We start from the raw sequence: 26069 nt of genomic DNA, 5'->3' as shown, positions 1-26069 counted from the left end.
TCTTTCAGTTGTTACAGTGAGGTGTGTATGTGGAATTGCAGCTGATCTAAAGATAAATGATATCAGTTCATGAGTAAAATCAAAGTCAACTGGTTTAATGTATCTACTTGAGAAACATTAAACCTTGAGAATGTTGCTAATTGAGTTCATTTAACTCATAATTAGCCAATCGATATAATCTTTTTAATAAAACTCACTCGGGTACAGACTGGTTTATATTGTCATTTTTTAGAAGAAACAAAATATGACTTCGTACCAGACTACTGTGTTGATGGTTCTGCAGTCATGGTTATATTTGACGCCAGTGGAAATGTTCTATTAAATAAAAGGTCAATATTCAATATTCAGCAACAGTAATATTTTCACATACTTGCCAAATAATTACATTATTTTATGTACAGTACATTAAATCAATTTTGTAGTTGATGACTAACATTTTTTTTCAACCATCAAGATATTAAGTTAACATGTATCCAAATGTACAAGGGAAGTGTACATTTAAGATGCTGTAACTGGTCTCCATTTCTCAATGTTTTTACAGCTCAAACAGTCCATGTACAATCTGAAAAATGTTTCAAATAGTTTAAATGAAGAAAATCATGTCATACTGCAGGACACTGCTTGAAATGTCATGTCTACAGCTAAAAGACCAGTTACCAGACAAAACAGCTAAATCAATTTTGAGTAAGTTTTATCAATCACTTACCAGTACTGTTTGATTCTCCCACAGAAAAACAGAGAACTCCGACTAAAAAGATTAAGAGGAACATTTTCTCAGAGGTTCTGCAAATGATCCAGTGGGCAGGTGTATGTTTACTGACAAATGATCCTTTTCTCATCAGGTTTAAATGTGGTATGAGGGCATTACTCTGTCTCATGGGCTTCTATGAATGGTGATGTTGGACACTCCCCAGACCTGCTGGTGCAAGTTCAAAGGGCTCCAGATGCAAACTTTTCTTTCTGTTCTAATGGGTCAAAACATTTCATGCATGTTGGGTTTTATTGTTTCCAAGTCATTTTTCTCCCACAACACAATCTGGGGTTTCTCAAGATCATTAGAAACTTTACTGATCTGACATGAGTGTTTAACATTTTAATTAAGAAAATAAAAAATGGAAGTCTCTGTGGAAGTAATGCTCATTTAGTTATAATTCCAAATGAACAAAACATCTTGGATGAAGTTCAGTGCCAATAGTTGCAAAACATGAACACTTTTTGTTTACAGTAAATATCTGAAGTAATACTCACTGATACGGCTTAAAATACATTTCTAGAAAATGAAAAAATTTATATATTGTAATTCTTTTTAAGTATTTGTTTTGATTATATTTAATTTTTTGGAATTGCAAACTACTTTTTCCTGGAAAATATTGAAATTTAACACATTTCAATAAAGTAAATTCAAGAAAGTAAATGATTACAACATTTTCTTTTATGGGTAAGCTACTTTAAGACCAAACTCCTTAAGTAAAATGAAGAAATGATATACTGTTTAATAACTGTAGAACAAGAAAAGTGAGAGGTTTTGTTAATTTAAATAGGAATAAATGGGATCTGGATCTGTTTAAGGGCTTTTGAACTTGCTGCTTCTGCTTCTGCTGCTGCTGCCACTGCTGGGTGGACGAGACCCTTGTGGTGATGTAGTGGAGAGACGAGGAGATGTGACGGAGAGGCCCAAGCCCAGATCCACTGTCTTCACTGGAGGGCATGATACAGATGAGCTTCTGGGACTGCTGCAGGCTGATTGACGTGAGGATCTGATGTAAGAAACACAAGATGATGCAAAGGCATTAGTCAGACTTTTTTTGTTTTCATTTTTGTTTGATTTTAAATGTCACACTGGGTGCTTTCAACTTGACATCTGTTAATGAATAGATTGTAATATTTAAATAAATATTTAAGTCCTTTTTCCTTCACTGTAATATTCTCCTTCTTCTGTTTTTGGTGATTCACATTCTTCATGCATATCGCCCCCTACTGGTCAGGGAAAATTTCTGATAAAAATTGACTTAAATATTTATCTCTTTTTTACTCACACTTATCATCACTTGAAACATGGATTAAACCACTGGAGTCGTATGGATTAAATTTTTACACCAGGAAGATGAGTAAACGATGAGAGAATTTTCATTTTGGGGTGAACTATTCCTTTAAATGGTAGTTATAAGAACATTGTTATCATTTATTTATGCTTGTGATGTACCAAACCTAAATGCTGTTATTCTGTGGAACAACATTTTTTTTGAAGAATTTTCAGATTCATTTTTTTGGGGATTAGAACAACAAAGGTGAGTAAATAATTGAATTTGAGTGATTTAAAACTAAGAGCATGGACGAACTGAAGCACTTACCGAAGTGAAGCAGAGCTCCGAGCTGAGTTTGTTTTTGAGCTCATACGACTAGATGGAGTGGAAGCAGCAGAGGGCAGGGACAGGCCAGCCTTCAATGAGGAAATGGACTCATTTATAACTTATTAACTTAATTTAAATGCAACAATAAACACTATTATGAAGAGATGCTGTAAAAAAAAAAGTTCACAATTAGCAATTTATTCAACCTGATCTCCTAAAAATAAACTGACTGTGGTGACATTTTTGCAAAATGATATTACATGGTTCATAACAAATATCACAGTAGTTCTGAGGTAAATTGTCCACTGTGTGGAGAAAGCGAGTTAAATTTTGTCCCAAACAAATTCGAATTTTAGATTGAGTTTGAGATAAACCGAGATTTAGATTAACTAAATGTATCACCCTGTCTTAAACCTTAAATCTAAACCTTACAGATATCATCATAAAAAGCAAATGTAACATGAAAAACTGAGGAGGTTGTGAAGGTTAATGGTTTATCATGCTTGAAATCAACAAAACCGACCTCACTACCCGAAACCTAAACAATAGTGTAAGAAAAGAAAATGTAAAATGAAAATGCAATCGCTAAAGCAACCACATCATTTTGTGGTGCTTCTAGGGCACTTTTGGCTCATGTGTTGACTTGCGAGCTCATTAGGATTTGTACCATTATCAATTCAGGTACTAGCAATTTGATTGTGCACAAACAAGCTTGTAAATGTAGTTGGTTATATAATGCGAGCATTAAAATACATTGCCTTTCTGTGCTATAGTAAAAATGTTCAGTTGTCATTAGACAGCACTGTGTGAGAACAAGAGCGAAAAGTAAATATTTATGAACTGATAATCTGCTGTTTTGCTCATAATTCTTGTGAAAGTGAATAAAAGTTGTTGTTGTTGTACTGCCTCTAGTATATATTTCATTAGGAAACTGCCACAATACATACAAAGTGCTATGTAAAATTGTTTTTTTTGCAAAAATATAGGTATGGCAACGAGAGCAGGTTGTTGTTGTTGTTGTTAAGCTGTACCTCCATAAAATATGTCTGTAATGTAGATGACAGGTCTGAATTCTCTTCCATGGCTTCTAGGAGCATCTTATTAATGTTTTTATTGACATCTCTAAGCTCTCGTAGCTCTATGTCACGTTCCTCAAAGGTCTGCTCTTTGGAATTTTTAGCAGACCGAATTTCCCTGGTATATTTGGAACACTGTAAGAAAAGAGCAAGATGAGTCTATGAGGTAACAGATGGCACTGTTGTGGTATAATCACAACGCCAAGGGTTTAATCCGTAATTACTGGACACATAACCTTCCATACATCGTTTGACCACTAATAAATAAAAAACAATATCCTGAAAAATGAACTGTAGGTCTTATGAGGGACAGTACCAGACCTGTTTGACAACTCTATTCAGTTTCTCCTCCTGAGATATGAGGTCTTTATTGAGCGAGAGAACATGTGCTTTAGTCCTCTCAGTGGTGTCATTCTCGACTGTCTCCTCTTTAAGAAGACCCTCCAATGTGCTGTTCATGCCCTACAATTTTAAGACAAAACAAAGACCTGTGGCGACTGAGGGTTGTCAAACATTTTTGTGGTAGTTTAACTGTTGTAAAACAAGAAGTGCAGCTCGATGATTGCAAAGTCAATCAACAATTACTTAAGGGGCCCTTCCTATGAGTAGGAGTCTTTCCTTAAACACACATTTATTTACCTCAATGTCCTTCTGCAGTTCTTGGATTTGTCGTCTCTTATATTTGTACTTCTCCTCGGCTGCTCGTCTCTGTTCCTCCAGCTTCAGTTTCTCCTGATGCTCCGGACCTACATTGAAGTTTCAATGTTCAAATGTATGTCTGTACAAGGGCTTGGTCATATTTTCTTTGTTTGTATGCATTGCAATGTTCCAAATATTGTTTTGTTATACAGTCAAATGAAACCTCATGCAGAATAACGCTGTATTTACACTACAAACATACAATATGCCAAATCTAAAAGGCTCCTATTTACGATTAACACAGTTGCCTTCACTAAACAGTCCTTCCTTGTGTCACGTCATTCGTATGTTTCCCCAATGACTCTTATTTTGAAGTTTAGTATCTTCCTGTGTTATGTCTGTCTTCCTGTCCATAGCCCCAATTGTATCCCAGGTGTTCCACGTCTTCAAGTTAGCCCATGTGTGCATATACCCTCTTGTTCTTTGTTCCTGTGTCAGTTCTTGTTTGTGGATGGTGTTATTAGGCAGCATATTGCTGTAGAGTTTGTTACTTTCCTTTTTTCGTATGTTTACCTTCATCAATGTATCCTATTCTTTTGTTTACAGTTAAAGTTCTGCTTTTGGATACTCACTCTCTTGTGTCTTGTTGACACCTAGATTATAATGGGTGCATTCTAGTTTTGTCGCATTGATTGCTGTTTTAAAAAACAAATTTCAGAAAACTTCACACATTCTCCATTGGTTGTACAAACAGATAGCCCCATCCTGAACTTTCACCATTGGTTGTGTCAGTGTTCCTGTGTCAGCTTTGATGGGTCAGAGCAACAACATTTTGATAGCGCCACATAGCCAGTGATACATCTTTAGGTGAAACCAATCTATGAATAGCTTTCTTATAGTTACATACACTAGGTTATGAGATAGAATATTATAACAGAACAAATGATCAGCTTTAACATCAGTGGTACATAGCCACTCACTTTTATTTTAACAGTTTTTGTCATTGTTCTTGGCAACAAACTAGTCCACTTTATAATTAGAATCAGAAAATGAAGCAGTTAGTACTCTGCGCTGCCTAGCATTGCATTGTGTGCATGTGGTGTCATTAGTGGTGAAGAATGTTCAAAACGGTGGCAATGTGTCATGCCCTATACTGTATATCTGAAAGCACATACTTGACTCTGTGACTTTGGTCAGGGCTTTGCGGTAGGTCGTATTGCGATTTTTGACAACTTGCAGGGTGTTCTCTAAAGCTTGAATCTCTTTCTCTGTCTTGCGGATTTTGGAGTCCAAATCATCCCCCTGACGCTGGAGTTCCTCTTTCTCTTGAGCTGCCTAACAAAAAAGGCAATATTTTAGATTGGATAATTTGCTCATTTAATTCTGATGTTGCGTAAACAGCCAGGAGATGAGAATACTGGTTAAAACCAATGTCCCCACACATGCAGGATGTAAAGAAACTAATTTACTTTCTTCTTCTTTAAGAATAAACAATATTTAATTTACTGTGACACGTTAAGTGTATTTGACTACAGAGTTGGTTGATCACAGAACTAGAACTAGTTTAAATCAGTCATTTTGGAAAATATGGTCGAATTCAAAACATAAAAGTATTTTAAGAGGAAGTCTTATCTAAATTAATAAATGTATCTAATTCAATACAAGTGAAGCTTAATCGACATCATCTGTGGCATAATATAAATTATCAAAAAAATTAATTCCTTTTCTTAAAAAAAAAATTTCAATCCAAAGTTACAGTGAGGCATTTATAATAGAAGTGAATAGGGGACAATCGGTAAACGTTAAAATAGTAACTTTTTCAAAAGTATAGCCACAAGACAAACAATATGCAGGTCAGCATGCTTTTAGTGTAATAAAATCACTTACTAACCGTTTCTGAGTTATAGCCGTAAAACACTAAAATGACTGTAAAAAATGATTTTACTGCTCAAATTATACTCAAGTTTCAACAGAAGAATTAATGTAAGTGCTTTTATAAAATTATATGTTTCACATTTCTGTTTTTAAGCCCTCCAAAAATTGGCCCCATTCACATCCATTGTAACTGCCTCACCGTAACCTCGATTTTTGCTTCTTTTTTTTTAAGAAAGAAAAAAGTTTAAATAAATTTTTGTGGTGATCAACATTATGCCACAAATGCTATCAATCAATTGATCTCAACTTGTATTGAACCTGGAATGTTCCTTTAAGATTGAGTGACATTGTTCAAAAGAATGAATTAACTGGTAAGAGTTCCCTCTCGAGAGGTCTCTCCTATTGCGTAAGTAGCTTACGCTATGGGAAAACTCGAGAAATATTGAAGTCTTTATGTAAAACGCATTGCAGCTGCACAGCATACAGCAATGAGCGAGGCAGCTCGGTCATTGGCTGTGCTGCGGAAACTTGCTCGAACCAATGACGGGGCGACTCTGAACGCGCGACCAATGGGCACGCGCTGGCCATCAGCGCTCAGAGCCCGCCAAGATGGGCGTGGCTAGGGCTATATATTAGGCTCCGTCATGAGAGTTCTTTAGATTTAATCTCCTTCAGCGAAGACCTTCTCTTCGCTGGATCCTCCGGATTGTGGGAGTCTTTTCGCCCGCCGTTGACAAGCCTACAGCAGGACTGCTAAGAGGACGCCGGCGCCTTCAGCCGCCTTCGAAGCCTTCTGCTACGCCATCCGGCGCATCACTGATATCCTTTTTTACTTACAAGTGTTCGCCTCTGCAACGCTTTTGATTTAAGTAAAAGAGCAATATTCGAGGCGTTGTTCCAAATGCCTTTAACCTGCGCCTCGTTCAGAGGCCCTCTTCCTGACGGGGACCGTCACGTTATCTGCACTCGCTGCCTGGGACCTGACCACGCAGAAGCTGCTCTCATTCAGGGCGGATGCCCCGAATGTGACTCCCTGGGCCTCGCCGAGCTGCGCGCTCGCTTTGCCGCCTTCGCCGCAAACGAGCCTGCTTCCACCGTGCTGCCGTCTCCTCCGTTCGAGCCGCGCAAGAAAAAGCGCCGCTCACAGAGGCTGCCAGAGCATGCAGAATTCAGTGATGTCACGCCGGGCCAGTCCCCGCGTGCTTCACCACTACCCAAGATCTCCCCGCCGCCAGTCCATTTCACGCAGGCGGACCAGCACCCCTCCAACAGAGCGGTGGGTCTCGTCTCGTTCGGCGCGTCAGGGGACGACGGTGAAAAGGATGACAGCCTTTCTATTGACGCTGCATCCGACGACTGGCCGGGCTCGGCCTTCGACCCCGCGCCGTCGACATTAGCAGACACGAGCACGGGCACCAGCATGGACTCTGAGATCATCCGCATCCTGTCCAAAGCCGTGGAAGACCTCGGGCTCGACTGGTCTTCTCCGGAAGAACCCGCCCGCAGCCGGCTGGACGAGTGGTTCCTGGAGGGGCGCCAGCAGGCCCCTCGACAGAGACCCTCCCCTTTCTTCCCAGAAGTTCACGACGAACTCACAAAGTCATGGAAAGCCCCGCACTCTGCTCGCCTGAAGCCTTCTTTCTCTTCCTCGCTCTCCTCGATGGACGGCGCGAGAGAAAGAGGCTACGAGGGAACCCCGCCCCTCGAGGAGGCTGTGGCCAACCATCTGTGCCCACCCTCCACCGCTGGATGGAAAGCCAAAGCTTCTCATCCCTCGAAGCCCTGCCGATCTACCTCAGCTCTCGCCGGCCGCGCATATGCCGCTGCCGGCCAAGCTGCGTCAGCGCTTCATTCCATGGCTGTTCTACAAGTTTATCAGGCCAAACTTCTCCGCACCATGGATGAGTCGGGACCTGAACCTGAGGCTTTCAAGGACCTGCGCAGCGCCACTGACGTAGCCCTGCGAGCCACAAAGGCCACCGCCCAATCCATCGGCCGGGCCATGGCTAACCTGACTGTCCTTGAGCGCCATCTGTGGCTGACGCTAACAGAGATGAAGGACACGGATAAGGCGCCATTTCTTGACGCGCCTATCGCTCCAAGCGGCCTGTTCGGACCGGCGGTAAAAGAGTTTGCTGAACGCTTCACTGAAGCTCGGAAGGATTCGCAGGCTATGCGTCACTTCCTGCCCAAGCGCTCCAGCTCGTCTCAGAGCCGCCAGAGACCGCCACAGCAGCAGCAGCGAGCCAGGGCGGCGCCTCCCGTCTCACAGCCAAAGAGCAGACCTGAAACGGACGCTCGACGCCGCTCGCATTCAGCTAACTGAAGGAAGCCGCCTGAGCAACGGGGTCCTCGGCCCAAGAACGTGCTGAACCCGGAGCCTCGTAAGTCTTCCTAGCATTAGGAAGAAAAAGAGAGAGTGCGTGTCTCGCAAAAGCCGGACCACTCTCTCTAAAACGTGTGAAACATTACCCAGTCCCCTTACAGGCGGCTGGAAATGTCTGTACAGCAGTCAATGGGCCAGTCACAGAACTCGCTCACCTGCAATCAAACACCGTTTTAACGGCAACACACAGAAATCACAAAAAGAGTCATTTTCTGCCTGTGTCACTAAGGGGTCACGTGTCCACACTAAAGTGCACATTCCCACGTATCAATACTGTCCAAACAGTGCCGAATACTTCCCCAGCTCCAGCTGGACGCACCATATATGTAGATCGTGTGCCTATTGTCATGTATGCACCACTACACGCAAGCACTGTTCCCACAGTTATAAACACTTCCCCAGTAAATGCGGGAAATACTATAAAGGTAGCGCGCGTGCCTGCTGTCCTGCATGCACCCCTACACACAAACACTGTATGCATAGCCAAAAACCCCCCGCCGCGAGCGGGAGGCTTTATGAAAGTCGCGCCCATAAGCACTGCCCATACAGTTTCAAACAGTTCTCTGTCTCATGCCGCAAGCATCACAGATGCGACACTCGAGCCAAGAAACTCCCCGCTAAGAGCGGGAAGCTTTATGAAAGTGGCGCGCGTGCCTATTACAATGTATGCACCCCCACCCGTAAACACTGTCGATACAGTTTCAAACATTTCTCTGTCTCATGCCACAAGCATCACGGATGCGACGCGCGAGCCAAGAAACTCCCCGCTAAGAGCGGGAAGCTTTATGACAGTGGCGCGCGTGCCTATTACGATGTATGCACCCCCACCCGAAAACACTGTCCATACAGTTTCAAACATTTCTCCAGCTCATGCTGTGAGCATTTCGGAGATAGCGCGCGTGCCTGTAATCTCACACGCACCCCTGCACTCGGCACTCAACAAGGCTGCTCAGCGCGCTCCCGCGCTTCTGACAGCTGTAAGCTCAGTGTTAGCACAAGGCAATTTGCTGGTGGGGCCCATACGTCACTGCGACACACCCCAGCCAGCATTCAGCCCATATCTGTGGGAGCAAAAGCCTGGGAAAAAATCCCCGACATGCCGAAATGGGTTTTGAACATAATAAAACACGGTTACTCGCTTCAATTCGCTCGCAGACCACCCCGCTTTTCAGCGGTGGTCGAGACGAAAGTGAGGAGAGATGTGTCACATGTTCTACGCACCGAGGTGCACAAACTAATAGAGAAGGGCGCTATAGAAACTGTTCCTCCCTCTATGAGCGAGGCAGGTTTTTACAGCCGCTATTTTCTCATCCCGAAAAAGGACGGTGGCCTCCGCCCCATCCTAGATCTCAGACATCTGAACAAAGCTTTAATGATTCGCTCGTTCAGAATGTTAACGACCAAACATATCCTCGCGCAAGTTCGCCCCGGGGATTGGTTTCTATCAGTGGATTTGAAAGATGCTTACTTTCACATTCTGATAGCGCCTCATCACAGGCCTTTTCTGAGATTCGCTTTCGAGGGACAGTCATACCAGTACACAGTACTACCATTCGGCCTATCATTGGCCCCCCCGTACATTCACCAAATGTATGGACGCAGCACTTTCCCCCCTGAGACAGCAGGGAGTGCGAATACTGAATTACCTCGACGATTGGCTAATCATAGCACAATCAGAGAGTCAGTTAACAACGCACAGATCTTGGATTATCAGCCATCTAGAATGCCTGGGTCTGAGAATCAATTTTGCAAAGAGCGTGCTATCCCCCAGCCAGAATATCTCCTTTCTGGGAATAGTGCTAGACTCAATGCAGATGACGGCGCGCCTCTCATCAGAGCGCGCGCTCTCTATTCGACGCCTTGCAACATCATTCAGACCGGGCGCGCGCGCCCCCATCAAACGATTTCAAAGGATGCTCGGTCTCATGGCCTCGGCATCAGCTGTACTCCAGCTAGGATTGTTGCACATGCGTCCTCTCCAACGCTGGCTCAAGAGCCGTGTCCCCACTCACGCGTGGCGCTCGGGCCACTTTTTAATCAGAGCAAATCACGGCTGTATAAAAGCCCTGACGCCCTGGAAAGCCGTCGACTGGTATCGAACCGGCGTGAGTCTGGGCGTGAACACACGGAGAAAAATGATCACGACAGATGCCTCCAAAATAGGATGGGGGGCCCTTTACGAGGGCAGGCCTGTCTCCGGCTTTTGGTCAAACCCGGAAAAGCGCCTACATATAAACTGTCTGGAAATGAAAGCGGTTGCCTTGGCTCTCAGAGCCCTGCTTCCGTACCTGAAAAACGAACACGTCCTGGTCCGAACGGACAACATGACGGTAGTATCGTATATAAATCACCAGGGTGGACTCAGGTCGAGCTCCCTGCACTCTATGGCCAGGGAGCTCATCTCATGGTCACAGCACCACTTGCGCTCGCTGAGAGCAGCGCATGTGCCAGGCGTCCTGAACCAGGGAGAGGACATGCTGTCCAGAGACAAGGTTCTCCCAGGAGAATGGTCTCTCCACCCCCTGATGGTTCAGTGGTTATGGCAAACCTTTGGCAAGGCGGAGGTCGACCTCTTCGCCTCCAGGAAAATGCACACTGCCCCTTTTCTTCTCAAAGAGCACGGACGCTTCGCCCAAGTCTGGCCGAGCCGCCCCTTGTATGCTTTTCCCCCGATCGCGATGCTACCTCAGGTCATCAGTCGGATCAGGGAAGTGAAATGTGCAGTGCTCCTGGTAGCCCCTCTCTGGAAAAACCAGACGTGGTTTCCAGAACTGATGCAGATGATGCAATCTGCCCCATGGCCGATTCCGCTGAGGCTGGACATCCTCAGGCAGGCCAACGGGATGATTCTTCATCCCCGCCCCGATCTGTGGCCCCTCCATGCATGGCCCCTCAACGGGTTCCCGAGAACCTCCCCAGTGGAGTTTTGAGAACCATCAACGACTGCAGAGTTGTCCTTAGGCCAAAGCACGGGTATATTCCTAAAGTGCTCTCCACACCCTTCAGAGTACAGGTGATATCTCTGGCAGCGCTATCGTCCCCAGCGGATGAAAGCGATGCTAATTTTCTCTGCCCGGTCAGGGCGCTCAGAGTATATTTGGAACGTTCTGCCCCATTCAGACAGACGGAACAATTATTCGTATGCTTTGGCGGCCGCACTAAAGGTCTCGCAGTTTCAAAGCAAAGAATATCGCGCTGGATAGTGGATGCTATAGCGCTGGCTTATGAAGCCAAGGGCCTTCAATGCCCCTTAGGCGTCAGAGCTCACTCTACGAGGAGCATGGCCTCCTCGTGGGCGTGGTCGAGTGGGATACCCATTGAAGATATTTGTGCGGCGGCAGGCTGGGCCTCGCCTTCGACATTTATCAGGTTTTATAACCTACAGGTCCCCTCATTGCATTCCAACATTCTATCAGCCTGACTGTAGAATGGACTGGAGTATGTATATGCTGAGCATTAACTCCTCCCTTATAGGTCCGTCTCTGACTGACTTAGAGGATTTTTTATGCATATCAATACATAGAAAAATCAGTACATAAGTTATGTGCTTGTGTTTTTACAATGAGCGCCCACCATGGACCTCCTTGGGGCAAAGGCGCTCTGTATTTTCCCATTATATAGCTTCGCCGTTGGCCGGCTTGTTGGATAATCACTTTGCTTTAAGGCTCAGGCATTCGCCTCTGGCTTTATAGAGCGAAGTCAGCACGCACGGCGTTTTGCATGGTGTTCCCATAGCGTAAGCTACTTACGCAATAGGAGAGACCTCTCGAGAGGGAACGACTCGGTTACTAACGTAACCTCGGTTCCCTGAGAGGAGGGAACCAGTATTGCATAAGCTGCCGTGCTTGTGCTTGGTCAGTTCGCTTCAGTCGATTGAACCTAAAGAACTCTCATGACGGGGCGTCTAATATATAGCCCTAGCCATGCCCATCTTGGCGGGCTCTGAGCGCTGAGCGCGAACCCGTCATTGGTTCGAGCAAGTTGCCGCAGCACAGCCAATGACCGAGCTGCCTCGCTCATTGCTGTATGCTGTGCAGCTGCAATGCGTTTTACATAAAGACTTCAATATTTCTCGAGAAACTGAGTTTTCCCATAGCGTAAGCTACTTACGCAATACTCGTTCCCTCCTCTCAGGGAACCGAGGTTACGTTAGTAACCGAGTCGTTATGCATTGTAGATTAGAGTTAGGAAACTTTTTATTACATTTCTTTTCTGTTTTCATTTGCTTCTTACTATTTCAGGATATTGTTTATTACCAAATAATTAATTACCTTCTTTTTTTTTTTTTATTGCTGTACAGGAAAATATTTTAGATTACCTTTTATTATGCAAAGAGAGTAAGCACTTAGCATTATATCAATTGTGAATGAATGCAGATCTGGGCTGATCAAATTCTTCCAGTCTAGAAACCCGATTATCCATTTATACAAATTAACATACTAATTAATAAAGCACTCCCATGCATCCAACGGGATGAAAAATTTACATTATTATAGAATAGTGGTCTGCTGTATTTGATACCTTTATAATGAAGTAGGCCTGTGATTTATCCTCCTCTCCCTCCGGTGCAGCCATGGAAACAGTCAGGATCTCATATCTCTTCCTCATCTTGTCGATTTTAGACAGCCTCTCTTGCACATCAATACTGACACCATTCATCACAATAGACAGAGTGCAGATTTTAAGATTGTAAATATAACATAATTGTAGTGGTATTCTCTTTTAATATAAAAAAATATATAAATAGCAAATAGTTTGGACACAAAGCTATGTGTATAATATTTACAATTTTATAATACAATTCTATTTGTGTACAACTTTTTATGTTTATTTCAAATATATTTCCATGCAATGAAAGTGAATGGTGACTGAGACTGAGTATTCTACCCAAAATCTCTTTTTGTTTTCCACAGAAGAAATAAAATTGGGTTTGGAACAACATGAGAGTGGGTAAATTATGACTTTCTTCTTTCTTTCTTTTTTTTGGCTGAACTATCTCTTTAATTTTATTTTCAAGAAGGAGGAAGGTGTTACAAAACCTATATATATATATATTTGTTTTTTTGTGGAATTTCTCAAGAAAAGAAGTGAATCTGAAAAGAGTATTTAATTGATATCCAGAATTAACTGTATCAAAATGGATCTGACTTCAAGCACTCTTGATATAACTAATTTTTCATTCTCAAAGTTGCCACAATAAATCCTCTTTATTGTTTGATTACTAGAAACAAAAATACTTTCAGTTTTGAAAAGTGGGCTGATTTCAGGATTGTACCTGATTCCCTGTCTCTCCTGCTCACTGAGTTTGACCTGTTTACTGAGCATCTCTCTATGCACACGGATCTCTTCTTCTCGCTCCTTCATGGCCGTCTGCAGCTGCAGACGTCTCTTCTCCAGAGACAGCACTCCATCTGCTCGGTCATACAGCAGATCTCTCAAACGCTGCACCTCCATCTTCAGCAGGCCTTTCTCCACCATGCTGTCCTGATGGAATGAAATATACCCATTTATGCAAGAGACAATGGGTATTATGCAGGAAACATGAGCAGAACGGATTTCTGTGTAAATTGTCTGTTACATTACCTGTGGTTTCTCTACTTGATACCATGTGTGAGCTTGAGGAGAAAACAATTACCCTGACACCAGTTGATATTAATCCTTTTCCAGAAATAACTAAGAAAATTAGGGGGGTCTAGCATCCTTTGTTTGTAGATACAAATTGGTTTGATATTTTGTCCCCAATGCAATTACATTTTTAAGTGGGGCTTAATATCCATATGCTACTTGGCGCCACTGTGTCATGAAATTCAATTAAGTAATTCACCTGTTTTTTAAGCCTGACTTTTTTCTGTTCTTTCTCAGAGGTACCAATGAAGAGCTGCAGATCCTGGATCTTGGAGGTCAGATCTCTCTTCTCTGCTCCAGTCTTGTCTGTTTCTTTCTTAATACAGCGGATATCATCCTGAGAATACACACAAAGACTATTATAAACCACACAAAACCAGATAATCTCTAGAGCAGGAAACCCTCACTGTTAAATAAAGCAAATACACACATTACAGTCCTTTTCCATAGTAATAATGAAAACATCAGAGTATTTTATGATCTGATTTAAGTTTTAAATGTTTACAGTGAAAGGTAGGTATTTTATATTTTATTTATACAAATCAAAGCTAAATAACTGTATAGAGATAAACATGGCATTTGATTTGAGAATAGACTGCAACAGCAGGGTTTTAGAAGTAAAAATCTGATCATTTTTCTCCATAGACAAATAGTTTTTAAAGTCGGCGTAAAATGAAAATTCACCCTATTTATTTTATAAATGCATGTTATTGATCTTATTGTGAATGACTCACCCATACAACATATGCTTTATATATATTAATTTTTTTTAAGTTATTAATAAGATCTTCTGGTGAAACGACAGACTTCTCTCTGGTGACGTATGCAGGACTTCTCCAATCATTTAGTATGCTTAAACCCTGCCCCTTTCTTATAAATACCACAACCTTGTATAGAGTTGAACGAAGTGTCAACCGCATGTTGGTGAAGATGGCAAGGTGTATTTCCATCTTTCTTCCTTCAAAACTATCTTTTCTTAACCCAAACTTGATTATGGGTCAGCTGGCTTGAATTTACATTTTGAATGAGGAGTATTAACAGCTAATTTGCGATTGTGTTCGAGAAATTTCACGCCTGAAGCTGAGGTGATAACTAATGAATAAAATGCTTCAGATGCCTCTGGAGTTTATTTATATTTTTGAATGCAGTTATCTCGGGATGCACAGCATGAGTAAGCATATTTTTTCCTTTATATTTAGTGTATTGTGAATCAGAACATTAAAATATGGTTATTATCTTTTACATCGTTTTTTAATGGCTACAGCCTCTTATTAAGCAAAGACTGCAAAGTGCTTGTGCGTTTATGTTGTCAGTTTGATAATACATGTGTTGATATCTATGCTCAATTTCACAGATAACCGGCTCTGACTCAAGCAGCACAATGGTAGGTGTGCATGTCCACTGCAAACTCGCATTCAGATCTTCCTCCATTCCGCTATGCAACGCCCATATTTTCACAATCCAAAAAAACAACCAATGGATAAACTCAAATCCCCACCCTACATTTTTTACTTGTTCGATAAGCTGTTTCACTCGGAAATAGGTCACAATACAGAAGTAAAGTCAGTCGCAACTTCTGTTTCACTGCGACTTTAACATTATTACACAGAAATATTTGATTCTGACTTGCACATCTGGTGATTAAGTCATATCATACCAGTAATCTGGGTATTGCAAGTCATCTTTCCCAATTGTTGGATCACTCATCTCAAAAAAGTAAGTATAAAGGATCAACTCAACTCAATGTTTCATATCCATTTATTAGGCAAGAAGTCTTGTAATAAGCTGGATAATGAGTAGACATTTTTTACAAAACAAATACCAACAGAATCCAATGCAAACCGGAGGTGGAATTCATCTGTTCAGCAATTTCTTTCTTGTCACACAATTACATAATTTCAACACAAACCAATATTTTATGCCCTTGTATTTATTTATTTGGTTAGTAGCCTTAAGTGGGATAATGTGCAGTCAGCTGGTTGTTATAGCAAAATAAACCCCTTCAGGGTGATACAAGACCCCTCCACTGGGTTCACTTTGTGACAACTGGCTGCAGAAACCACAAGTGTGCGTGATTTCAACTTTGTGTTTTAAAAAAAAAAAGCAGTTGAATAGCTAAATTCCCAGAAAAGAACTACAACACCCATAATACTAAAGAGAGATCCACCAATCAAAAAAGTAACTTAAAATTCTTAAACTTCAAATATATTGTTTAATACTTTGAGTCAATATTTTAATATTTCACAGTTGTTTTTTATTTGATTACATAAATCGAAATGCTTCTCGGAATGAGTTGCTCATTCACTCATAATAAAATATAATACACAGCTTGCACCTTTTTATCTGATTTTCATTTGTTTTCTGCTTCAAATTGTCACGGTTGTGGGTAGAGGCAGACACAGGATGCGGATCTAGTCGCAGCGGAGGTTTATTAGACAATAAGGGTAATACAAAACATGAACAAAAGTAAACATCCACGATGGGAAAAAGATAAACAAAACACGCAGGGCAAACAAAGGGTTAACATAACACGGGAGGCATAAACGGGTATAACAACGGAGAAGACAATGATGGAAGCATGGGAAACAGGCATCAACTTACAACAAAGACCGACAAGGGAAAGGAGAAACAGACACGGTTAAATACATGAACACAATGAAGACTCAACGAGACACAGGTGGAAACACTGATGAGTGCAGGCAGTGACGTGGGCCGGGAATTGTGGGAAATGTAGTTAGACGCTCGGACAGTGAGACTACGGGCGGACAACAGGGAAAACGTGACATGGAATGGGAGCGGTGACAGGTGAGACGGAAAACACGGAGCAGACCAGGAAACATGACATAAACGTGATGGGTGAAAAACAGAGAACATAGGACAGACAACACCGGAACGTTACACAAATCAATTAATTACAACAATTAATGTTGTAATTTACCTCGGAGCTGGTTGGTTTGGTTTAAGGCTTTACACCCTTTATTTAAGAAAGTTTTGCAATCCCAATTTAGAAAATGAAAGGGAAAGAAATGTGTGAAATCCAAGGTCACTGAATAAACGGCAGACTGTTGAGCTCCATTAACAGCAGGAAATGTTTTGCATAAAATTGGTAGGGCAACAAAGAGAGCTACATTAATTTATTGTTACTATGTAAAATGTACATATTTTTCAAAGGCAGAGAACAAAGACATCCTAAAATCAATCATAAATCACATAATACGTAGGGTATGTTTATGACATGTACTGTAAATGAAACATGTGTCCTTACTGAGAGTAGCTGCTCTTCAAACCTGAGACAATCTGCAAGATCAATGTTTCATGAATCAACATACACTCTCACCTGGAGTTTTTTCAGCTGTGTGGTAAGGGTGGCGGCCGTTCTCTTCCTCTCCTCCAGAGCTTCAGCTAGATCTGAGACCCTCTTCTCCAGAGCCTCCTTCTTCTCAGTGTTCACCTCCCCCTGCAAGCGTGACATCTTCCTCTCCAGCATCTGGATCTGAAAGTCCTAGACCAAGTGAAAGAACAACCTCTGCTTCAAGAAAACAACCATCCAACACCTCATTGCTTTGAGCTGACATTACTGCCTTGTGACTGGATGATATCTCGATGTTCTCCTACCTGGTTGAAGATGATCATCAGCTGTTTGAGGGAATTCTGGTCAAGTTTGCGGAGTCTGCTCTCCAGATTGGAAAGAGAGGCCCGTGTACCGTAGATCTCAGCAGTAACGTTCTTCTCCTTTACACGCAGCCCTTGCAACTCCTGACTCTTCCTGAACATGAGCTCTCTCTGCCGGAGCAGCTGAGCATCGATCTCCTACACACACACACACACACACACACACACACAATCACATGTGACAGTAGAGTCAAATCTGCTTAAAGATATAGTTAATGTACAGTAATAAAATGCTTTCATTTATTAATGTACATTCAAATAGTTAAGGACGTCAAACTTAACCATGTATATTCATATAATAATCAATAAACTACTTATCTCTAAACCATAATAAAGTACTTATTTATGACTTATAAATGTTAGTTATCATTACGTTTTACTCGTCAGAGCATTACAAACACATTCTTAATGTTTTCAACACCTGTACTTATGACAGGTTACACTAAAACAGAATCTCATTCTCAAGTGTTCTCTTGCCAATAAATGCTGTGTAGAGTGTCACTCTGCAGAGGAAAGAGTCAAACTCACTTTGATGTTCTGCTCATGTTCTTTGAGCAGTTGCTCCATCTGTGCTGCCTGCTCTTCCCCATCCAGCGCCGCCTCCGTCACCAACTGTAGCTTCTCCTTCAGAGCAGCGTTATGCAGCTTTGCCCCTTCAACTCTAGCAGGAAAGAATTATAAGTTGCTACAATGTTATATCTAACATTTTCTTTTTCAATGTAACATCTGTTCTGACCTTAGCCCTCAGTAACAGCACTCTGTGATGGCCAATATTTACTATAGACTGGAATTTTTAGTGCTTATATTAACTCTTTTGCCAGTTTTATATGGAACAGTAAGCAATAGCAAATTATTGGGAAGAAATTCCAGATGACCAGACTCAAACCTGCTTCCCTGTTAGTACTGAGGCCTATATATATATATATATATATATATATATATATATATATATATATATATATATATCCCGCTACAGCTACACTATAATTCTGACATGCTTGTAAAAATTACAGGTATGAGTAGCTGCATTATGTACAGTTTGCAGGTCATTAGCAGCACAAAAACAAAAATTCAGAACAGTGACACAACTGCTACAAAGCATGGGGGACATAAGCATGTCTAACAATATTCAGAGTCAGAAAACCCTCAAAAAGTCTATATTATATACTGTATTTTAGGGTTGTCAATCGATTCAAATTTTTATCAAATTAATTGCATGACATGCCAATTAATTAATCAAATTGATAATAATTATTATGATAAAAAATCACAATTAATCACATACTTAATTATTTGCTGAGAAAGGCCCCCAAATAAAGATCATTTGTTTTGCATTGAGTTTGTCAATGTGACCAGTTCTCACAGTATGCGCTCTTGCATTGAGATCACACTATTTTTAATTTGCGCTCTATGTACATGTGCGTGCATGAGACGGATTGGTTTGGAGCATCAACTGGTATTCAGTTTGGAGCGTCTCACTGGTATTCAGCATCATAAATGTGCATTTTTAGGATGCTGTGTCAAGTTAAAAGTTGTGGAAACATTGCAAATAATGTCTTAAGATTCTGTTGCACTTCTCCCACCTACTAAGTGAGAGGATCACATTCAGTGGGTGCGCTGCTTGTGAGGTTTGTTGAGTCGTGCTGCCACCTATTAACGCGGCTCGTAAAAAAACAGATATACTTCAAGCTCGAACTTCTCGTATGGTATGAAAATCCTAACTTTTATTACGGAATTTATGTACGCATCAGGGGCCACGATTAATTGTTTTTAATGCATGCTTTTTTATATAATTAACCACACTAAATTAATGTCTTAACTCGACAGCTCTAAAATAATAAAGAAGAACAGGGAAAAACATGACAAATTGGTGCTACCAAATCCATAAGATTATGTTAGTGAGAAAGTAGTACTTGGCTGTCTTGTCTTGAATGTCCTTTTTCATGCTGGTTAAGTGAGATCTAGTTGACTCCACATCTGTGGCTATTCGGTTCAAATTTCCCTTCAGACTACCAAGCTGGAAAAAACAACAGACTGATTAAAGGTGCACTAAGAACGTTTTTCTTTATTAACAAGTTTTAATCCAGAAGATGAGGGCTCCAGTCATATCAGTAACTTTGTAAAAGCTGTTTTATTCTACATGGAAAGGGTCCCCTCATGGGGGGTTCCCCCATGTTGAGATCACATGAGATCACATGACACACTACGACGCTGGTATTTTGATATATGCCATGGAATTGAATAATTACACAAAATACCACGATACTATGAAGGTGCATGCGAACAAAAATGGTACTGCCAAGGTACATGTCCAAATAATCTTGATAGTGCCATGATGATTCTTGATCAGTTTAGCAGTTGAAGCTGGTGCCTCATTTCAGTGGACTCACCTCACCCTGGAGACGTCTGTGGTTACTCTCCTGTTCCCGGAGCTGCTGTTTGAGTCGCACCGCCTGACATTCAGCCGAGGCTATCTTCCTCTCCAGCTCTTTATTGTTCTTTTTCTCATGCTCCATGAAGTCCTTCCTCTCCTTTATCAAATCATTCTTCTCCCTTATCACTTGGTTCACCTCTGCCAGCAACTACATAGAAGATTTAGTAGTTTAAGTTTAACAGTTAAAACAACATTTTGAATTAAAATATAGTTAAAGTTTGCTCTGTGTTGAAGTTATTCCAATTGAAGTTGTGGAATTGTGCTATTGCTTATTCATAATTGTTCTAAAGTTTAAAAGTTTAAAAGATAATTTAATTTTGCATTATATCCTTGCATTTGAAGCTATTAAAATGCTAAAGATGTATGGATGTCTCAGAATAACAGTGCCATCTTCAGGTTACCATAGCACATTGCTCCATTTCCTGGTCTCTTTTCCTCATTTGTTCAATAGTGTTCTCCCACTGGCTGATCATCGCTTGTCTTTCAATGTGAGCCTGACGAAAGCTCTCAGCTGTCTTGTCCAAACCAATCTGGATTCCAAATTACAATGGAATCAAACACATCATCTTAGAACAGATGTCTAGGCATTTGAAATGCATGAAATGAAAATGTCTTGAAAACCATTCATCACCTGTGCTGTAACTGTCTCAGTGAGTTCACTGTCTAAGGTTTTTCTCTTCTTGTTGGCTTCAAGCGTCAGCTTCTCAATGTTCAGTGTCAACTCCTGTTTGAAAAAAAAAACGGCCAAATGTCAGTCCAGTTAATATGCAACACACAATATAGCGTAAAGTGTTAATAAAATATTTCCCATATTAGGACTATTACACTTTTTAGCTTTTAATGTAATTTTTATCATGATTTCCATTTTTTCAATTTAGTGTAAAACTTTTAGTTTTCCCTCTGACAGTTTTAGTTTCAACTGTTTTTTTTTTTTTTTTTTTAGCATTTTCTAGTTTCAGTTTAATTTTTGTTTTTAGTCAAATTCCTTTTTATTTTAGGTTAAGTTTTAGTATTTAAGTGCTGCCAAAGTTTATGTGGTAACTGATATAATTAAAAAACGTTTAACGCTGTTAATTTTCATAAAAGGCTAATTAATTAATTTGTTGTCATTTATATCTTATTGTAGCTAATTTTGGGGTTAAGAAAATTTATTTTAATTTAGTTTAAGTTTTTCCAGTCATGCTGAGTTTTCAAATTTTTTTTAGTTAATTAAAATTTTTTCATTACAGTTTTTATTTGAGTTATAATTAACAATAATAATGCTGTGATGAGGAGGAGGGCGTGGCTGGGCCTTGAGGGTGCACAGCCAGCACTGAATCAAATGATCAGCAGGAGAGTGAGATAAAGAGGGGCCAAAGATGCTAGTTCGAGAGAGAGATGCATGTGGCCACACTGCGTGCGTGCAAGTGCATGTGTGTGTGTTTGTGTGTTTGACATTAAACCTTACGTTTACTATTCAGCCGGTTCCCGCCTCCTCCTTGCCCATCCTTTAAGTGTTACAACAGCATCCCTCCCGGGTTTCGGCACCACTGTAACATGTAAAGGTGGGCAAGGAGGGGTCGGGAACCGGCTGACCAGTCAACAGAATCTCTTTTTGGCATCTCCGACTCCTCATCTCTCTCTGCCGCTGATTGGGGCAACTTAGCGCCAGGCGTGCATTCTCATGGCCCATCCACACCCTCCTCCTCATCACATACCACCAAAGCCTAGTTCAGGCCGGGGAACCAGGTGGACGGCAACGGTCTCCTCCACCTCCAGTCAGATGGCAGTGGGCTTCTCCACTTCCTAACAGATGTGAGCATTCAATGACAGCGCATCGTTCCTCCTTCCCAGGTTTCCGTAACAATGCAACACGGTTCATTGTTGTGCGGGAAGGTGGAAGCTGGGACTGGCTTGAAAGATACACCTAGACTTGTTGTTGAACAATCAGTTGTATAGCATTTTTGCTATATATACTTTTTAAGTCAGTTTAACTTATGGTCATTTTATGTCAGCATAGCTAGAATACCTTTGTTAGATATACACATTTACAGATATGTACTTGGTCCTGATCAATTAATGTAAATGCAACATATTGTGCTTCTGTTGTTCCTGAAGTCAGTTACATTCTCATTATGACATCTTAACTGATGAATCAGAACATGCTTAGTTTGCACACAGTGTTTGATAATGGGTGTGGCAGGGCGGAGGGCGGGGCCGGGTCTTGATCATACACACCGGTCCAGTATTAGGCTAATCAAGCCTCTGAGGTATAAAGGTCGACTGCAGGGGGTCGTGCGGGAGAGAGAGATCATTTACGGACATGTCCGTCATGTTTGTGTCTTCTTTTAAGTTTCTCATTAAAATATTATTTATATTGAAATGCCGGTTCTCGCCTCCTCCTTTTCATAGAATACCTTTACACTGGTGCAGAAGCCCAGGAAGGAGGAGGAATACGCCATTGTAGAGTTCTCGCCACTACCGTCCACCCCAACGGAGCAGCCGCGGCCATCTGCCGGGGGACGAGGAGCCCAGCCGCCTAAAAGAAGACGATGGCCGGCCACCGCGAGGGGAGAAGGGGCTCCTAGCCGACCGCCTGGAGTGGTCAGGGGCGCTGCCAGGGGCGCAGGAGTCGCCTACCGGCCGCTGAAACAGGAAGGGGCTCACTGGCGACCGCCTGGAGCTGGAGAACCGCTGCCAGGGGCGAGGGAGACCCCTTCTGTTCCCCGAGAACGCGGCGGGGCATTCCATCCGCCAGGGGCTGGAGGACTGCATCAGATCCGCCTGGAGAGGCGTGGCTGTCGTCCGATAGAGGGTGGAGGAGTGGCCAAGGAACAAGCTGCGGCGTATCGGAGAATTGGCGAGTAAGAGTTTTTTTTTTTTTTTTTTATCTCTCTCTCCTCTCTCTCTCTCACTGTCGCTCTGCGTTGGCCTTTTCCCTCTTTTAAATTTTAAAGGGGTACTACACTGTTACAGGAAGTAGGCTACCCCCCATTTTAATTATTTCTGTTTCCCTCCGCTTGTCCCCTCCCTCGTCCAGGTAGATGGGGATGACCTGCCGGCAGACAGCGCAGAAGGCGCGCCCTCCCCCAGGGAAAGGGGGGGGGTGTACGTCAGGCTGGGGGCTCCCCAGCCTGAGAGAACGAGGGAGGAATGTGGCAGGGCGGAGGGCGGGGCCGGGTCGTGATCATACACACCCAGTCCCGTATTAGGCTAATCAAGCCTCTGAGGTATAAAAGTCGATTGCAGGGGGTCGTGCAGGAGAGAGAGATCGTTTACGGACATGTCCGTCATGTATGTGTTTGTGTCTTCTTTTAAGTTTCTCATTAAAACTATTATTGATATTGAAAAGCCGGTTCTCGCCTCCTCCTTTCCATTGAATACATTTACAATGGGCTACATGTAATCTGGATTACATAATAAGATTACAAAATCAAGTCCTTGTAATTCGTTTATAATTTTATAATATTTATATGTGCATAATCAGTTACTTTTATGGATTATGGATGGTTACATGTTGATTACAAACACAAATAACCAGTAAGATTACCCAAAACATGTCAACTAAATGACTGTTACTGATTGCAATTTTAGTTCTGTAATTTGTTATCAGTACCACATTATCAACACTCCTTACAAACAACTATTGTTTTTCATTAGACTTATAAAGTAAACCACTGCATTTAGAATTGAAGTAGATATCACAAGGACTCACTCGAATAATGCTTTCGTCTTGCTTGGCGTATTTGAAGATGGCCATAGTGTCTTCATCCTTGCGTTCTGATTCCTGCAGCCAGGCCTCCAAAGTCTGCTGATCCCAGTTCAACTGATTCTTCAACTGATCCAGCTTCTGAATAGCTTTAAATATATTGTTCTGTGTGGATTGATAGGGTTACATTAGAGCAAATAAAACAAAGATTATTTTAATTTGTAGTAAAGGAAGTAGAGGAAAGGCAAAGTATGTTTGTGTCAATAGGAACATTGTGGGAATGTAGAAGTGAGATTAAGATATTTTTAGTAGTTTATGAAACAAAAAAAATGATTTTTGCTGCTTGTTCAATTTACGTAATTAAAATGAACTAAGGCTAGACAATCATAGAACATTTTGTCACAACTTTATTTTATTGCGTTCTATACATTTCAATTTGTAAAATGAAAGTTTACTTAATCCATTTGTGTTTGGACTAAATCAATACTTTTGGTGGTGTTAATGTTGCACTGATGAAACTGGGCAGGGGTTTTCCATTTCTCAGCGTGCTTTGCATGGGATTGGATAGGAAGAAATAGTGTTGAAATGAAGTGTTATTTATGCATTTTTGAGTAAGATGAGACTAACTAGAAGAGACTTATTAATGTTCTCTTATATTTGTATTTAAAAAGAGTTTCTTTTATGTTGGAGTTTTGGGGGTTGCAATTGTGGTGAATTGTGGAACTTGAGCTCAGGATGAGAACAGGTTTATGCAACAATAAGGTTTTTAATGCTCTCTTCATCGAGTGGTTGCTGTGATAACCATAGCATAGTGACCAAGCTGTACTCTGTAGAGTACAGGACTTAAATATTCATCTGTTTCTCCCCCACGCCTATCATATCCTTTGTGAAGTTTTGGATTTATCCACTGCCTTTATATGCTTTTTTGGGGCTTCAAAATTCTGGCTGCACCATTCACTTGCATTTTATAGGCCTACAGAGCTGAAATATTCTTCTAAAAATCTTTGTGTCCAACAGAAGAAAGAAAGTCATACACATCTGGGATGGCATAAGGGTGAGTAAATTATGAGAGAATTTTCATTTTGAGGTTACATAATAATTTCAAATTAAGAAAACTCAAACACAGGGAACCACTGTTCGCGATTGAATCGAGTTCAGTCATTTTTAAAAATGTTATGTGTGTAATTCTGGTATCATGTTTTTTTTTTATCACTTGTCCTATTGGGCCACTTGCAATTTGGAACCCTCAGTGCTTATGTACAGGTCATGTAAAATTACTGTAACCTCTTGTGCATTCTTCTTCTCATTCAATGTTTCCAGTTCATTCTCCAGCTTAGTGATCTCCTGCTTCAGACGGCCCGTCTCTCGCTCTGCCAGCGCTCTGAAGTGAACTTCTGATTCAGTCTCTTTTTCTCTGGCTTTGCACAATGCCTATGCAAACATCCCCATCACACATATTTATATGACATTTTACAAGTCATTACAACAAGAAAATAATGGTGATTTTGCAGTACATGAATGTAATTACAGTAAAAAAAAAAAACATAAATAATGCTACAAAATCTAAAATATCTATGAATTCTTTAGTACATAAAATCTTTAATTTCTTTAACAAAGATGTTAAAGAAACTCACAAATTTCTCATGTTGTACATATTCATACAAATTAAGTTAAAAATGTTACAAGTATGTATGTTTCTGAGTCGAAGCAACTGTTTTCTTACGTTAGGGTTGTGACCCACCAATTTTTTTTATTTGAATTTTTTCCGTGTAGGGTGAAAGAAATTACCTTATAAAATGTGATTCAGATAGAAAAGAAAGATTATTTGCAGAGAAGTACCTGAGTATGAGAAACCTCTTGTCTTAGATTTTTTAGATGTTCAGTCAGTGCATTTATAATGTCCTTGTATTTATTCAGTTTGTTCTCAATATTTAATTGCTCTTTTTGCTTCCGTTGGAGCTGTGGAAAAATAAGAATTTATACACAAATGTGTAAAGCATCAGTTACTCTGACATTTGTCATTTTAGATATTAGAGAAGTTATGCTCACCTCTTCCTCTAACGCTTTATTCTCCGCATTTGCTACAGGGATGGCAAAACCCTCGTCCCAGCCAACTTCAGCCAACAATGCATTGGACATTTTAGTTTTTTGTGTTTCAGAAACGTTCGGCTAGAAAATATAAACAGCTGGTTGAGGTTACGAGACATTCACGAATGCAGTCGCTTGTCAGCAGTGTTGACAGGATTCGTTTCCTAGCAACGACGTTAACTGGCCTTTTGAATGGCTTAATTTTACCGACAAGTGGCGCCAAATGCTGCGGAAT

At 41.2% G+C, this 26069-nt stretch overlaps 1 protein-coding gene across 1 annotated transcript; it reads right to left on the bottom strand.

The window, feature by feature from the left end:
* Positions 1-423: 423 nt before the first annotated feature.
* ccdc39 (coiled-coil domain containing 39) lies at positions 424-26069 on the bottom strand. Its single transcript, XM_052129138.1, has 20 exons — positions 25796-26069; positions 25586-25705; positions 25031-25177; positions 23753-23911; positions 20690-20782; positions 20460-20588; positions 20015-20206; positions 19538-19641; positions 18153-18285; positions 17568-17762; positions 17290-17454; positions 14152-14289; positions 13603-13811; positions 12849-12972; positions 5242-5401; positions 4067-4173; positions 3749-3889; positions 3383-3562; positions 2352-2440; positions 424-1757 (listed from the first exon to the last, which is right to left on the bottom strand). The coding sequence occupies exons 1-20, from the start codon at positions 25883-25885 to the stop codon at positions 1565-1567; spliced, it is 2868 nt and encodes a 955-aa protein (XP_051985098.1). The 5' UTR covers positions 25886-26069; the 3' UTR covers positions 424-1564.

The sequence above is a fragment of the Xyrauchen texanus genome, chromosome 6 (assembly GCF_025860055.1).
Source record: "Xyrauchen texanus isolate HMW12.3.18 chromosome 6, RBS_HiC_50CHRs, whole genome shotgun sequence".
Lineage (NCBI taxonomy): Eukaryota > Metazoa > Chordata > Actinopteri > Cypriniformes > Catostomidae > Xyrauchen > Xyrauchen texanus.
Note: the sequence above shows the minus strand (reverse complement) of the source record. Positions and strands in the feature narration are given on the sequence as shown.

Excerpts from the sequence above, each read along its gene's own strand:
- ccdc39 (XM_052129138.1), bottom strand. The coding sequence starts at position 25,885 with ATGTCCAATGCATTGTTGGCTGAAGTTGGCTGGGACGAGGGTTTTGCC. Across the intron at positions 17,455-17,567 it reads TGATGATCATCTTCAACCAG|GACTTTCAGATCCAGATGCT; the intron begins GTAGGAGAACAT and ends CACTTGGTCTAG. Across the intron at positions 1,758-2,351 it reads CGGAGCTCTGCTTCACTTCG|ATCCTCACGTCAATCAGCCT; the intron begins GTAAGTGCTTCA and ends TTCTTACATCAG.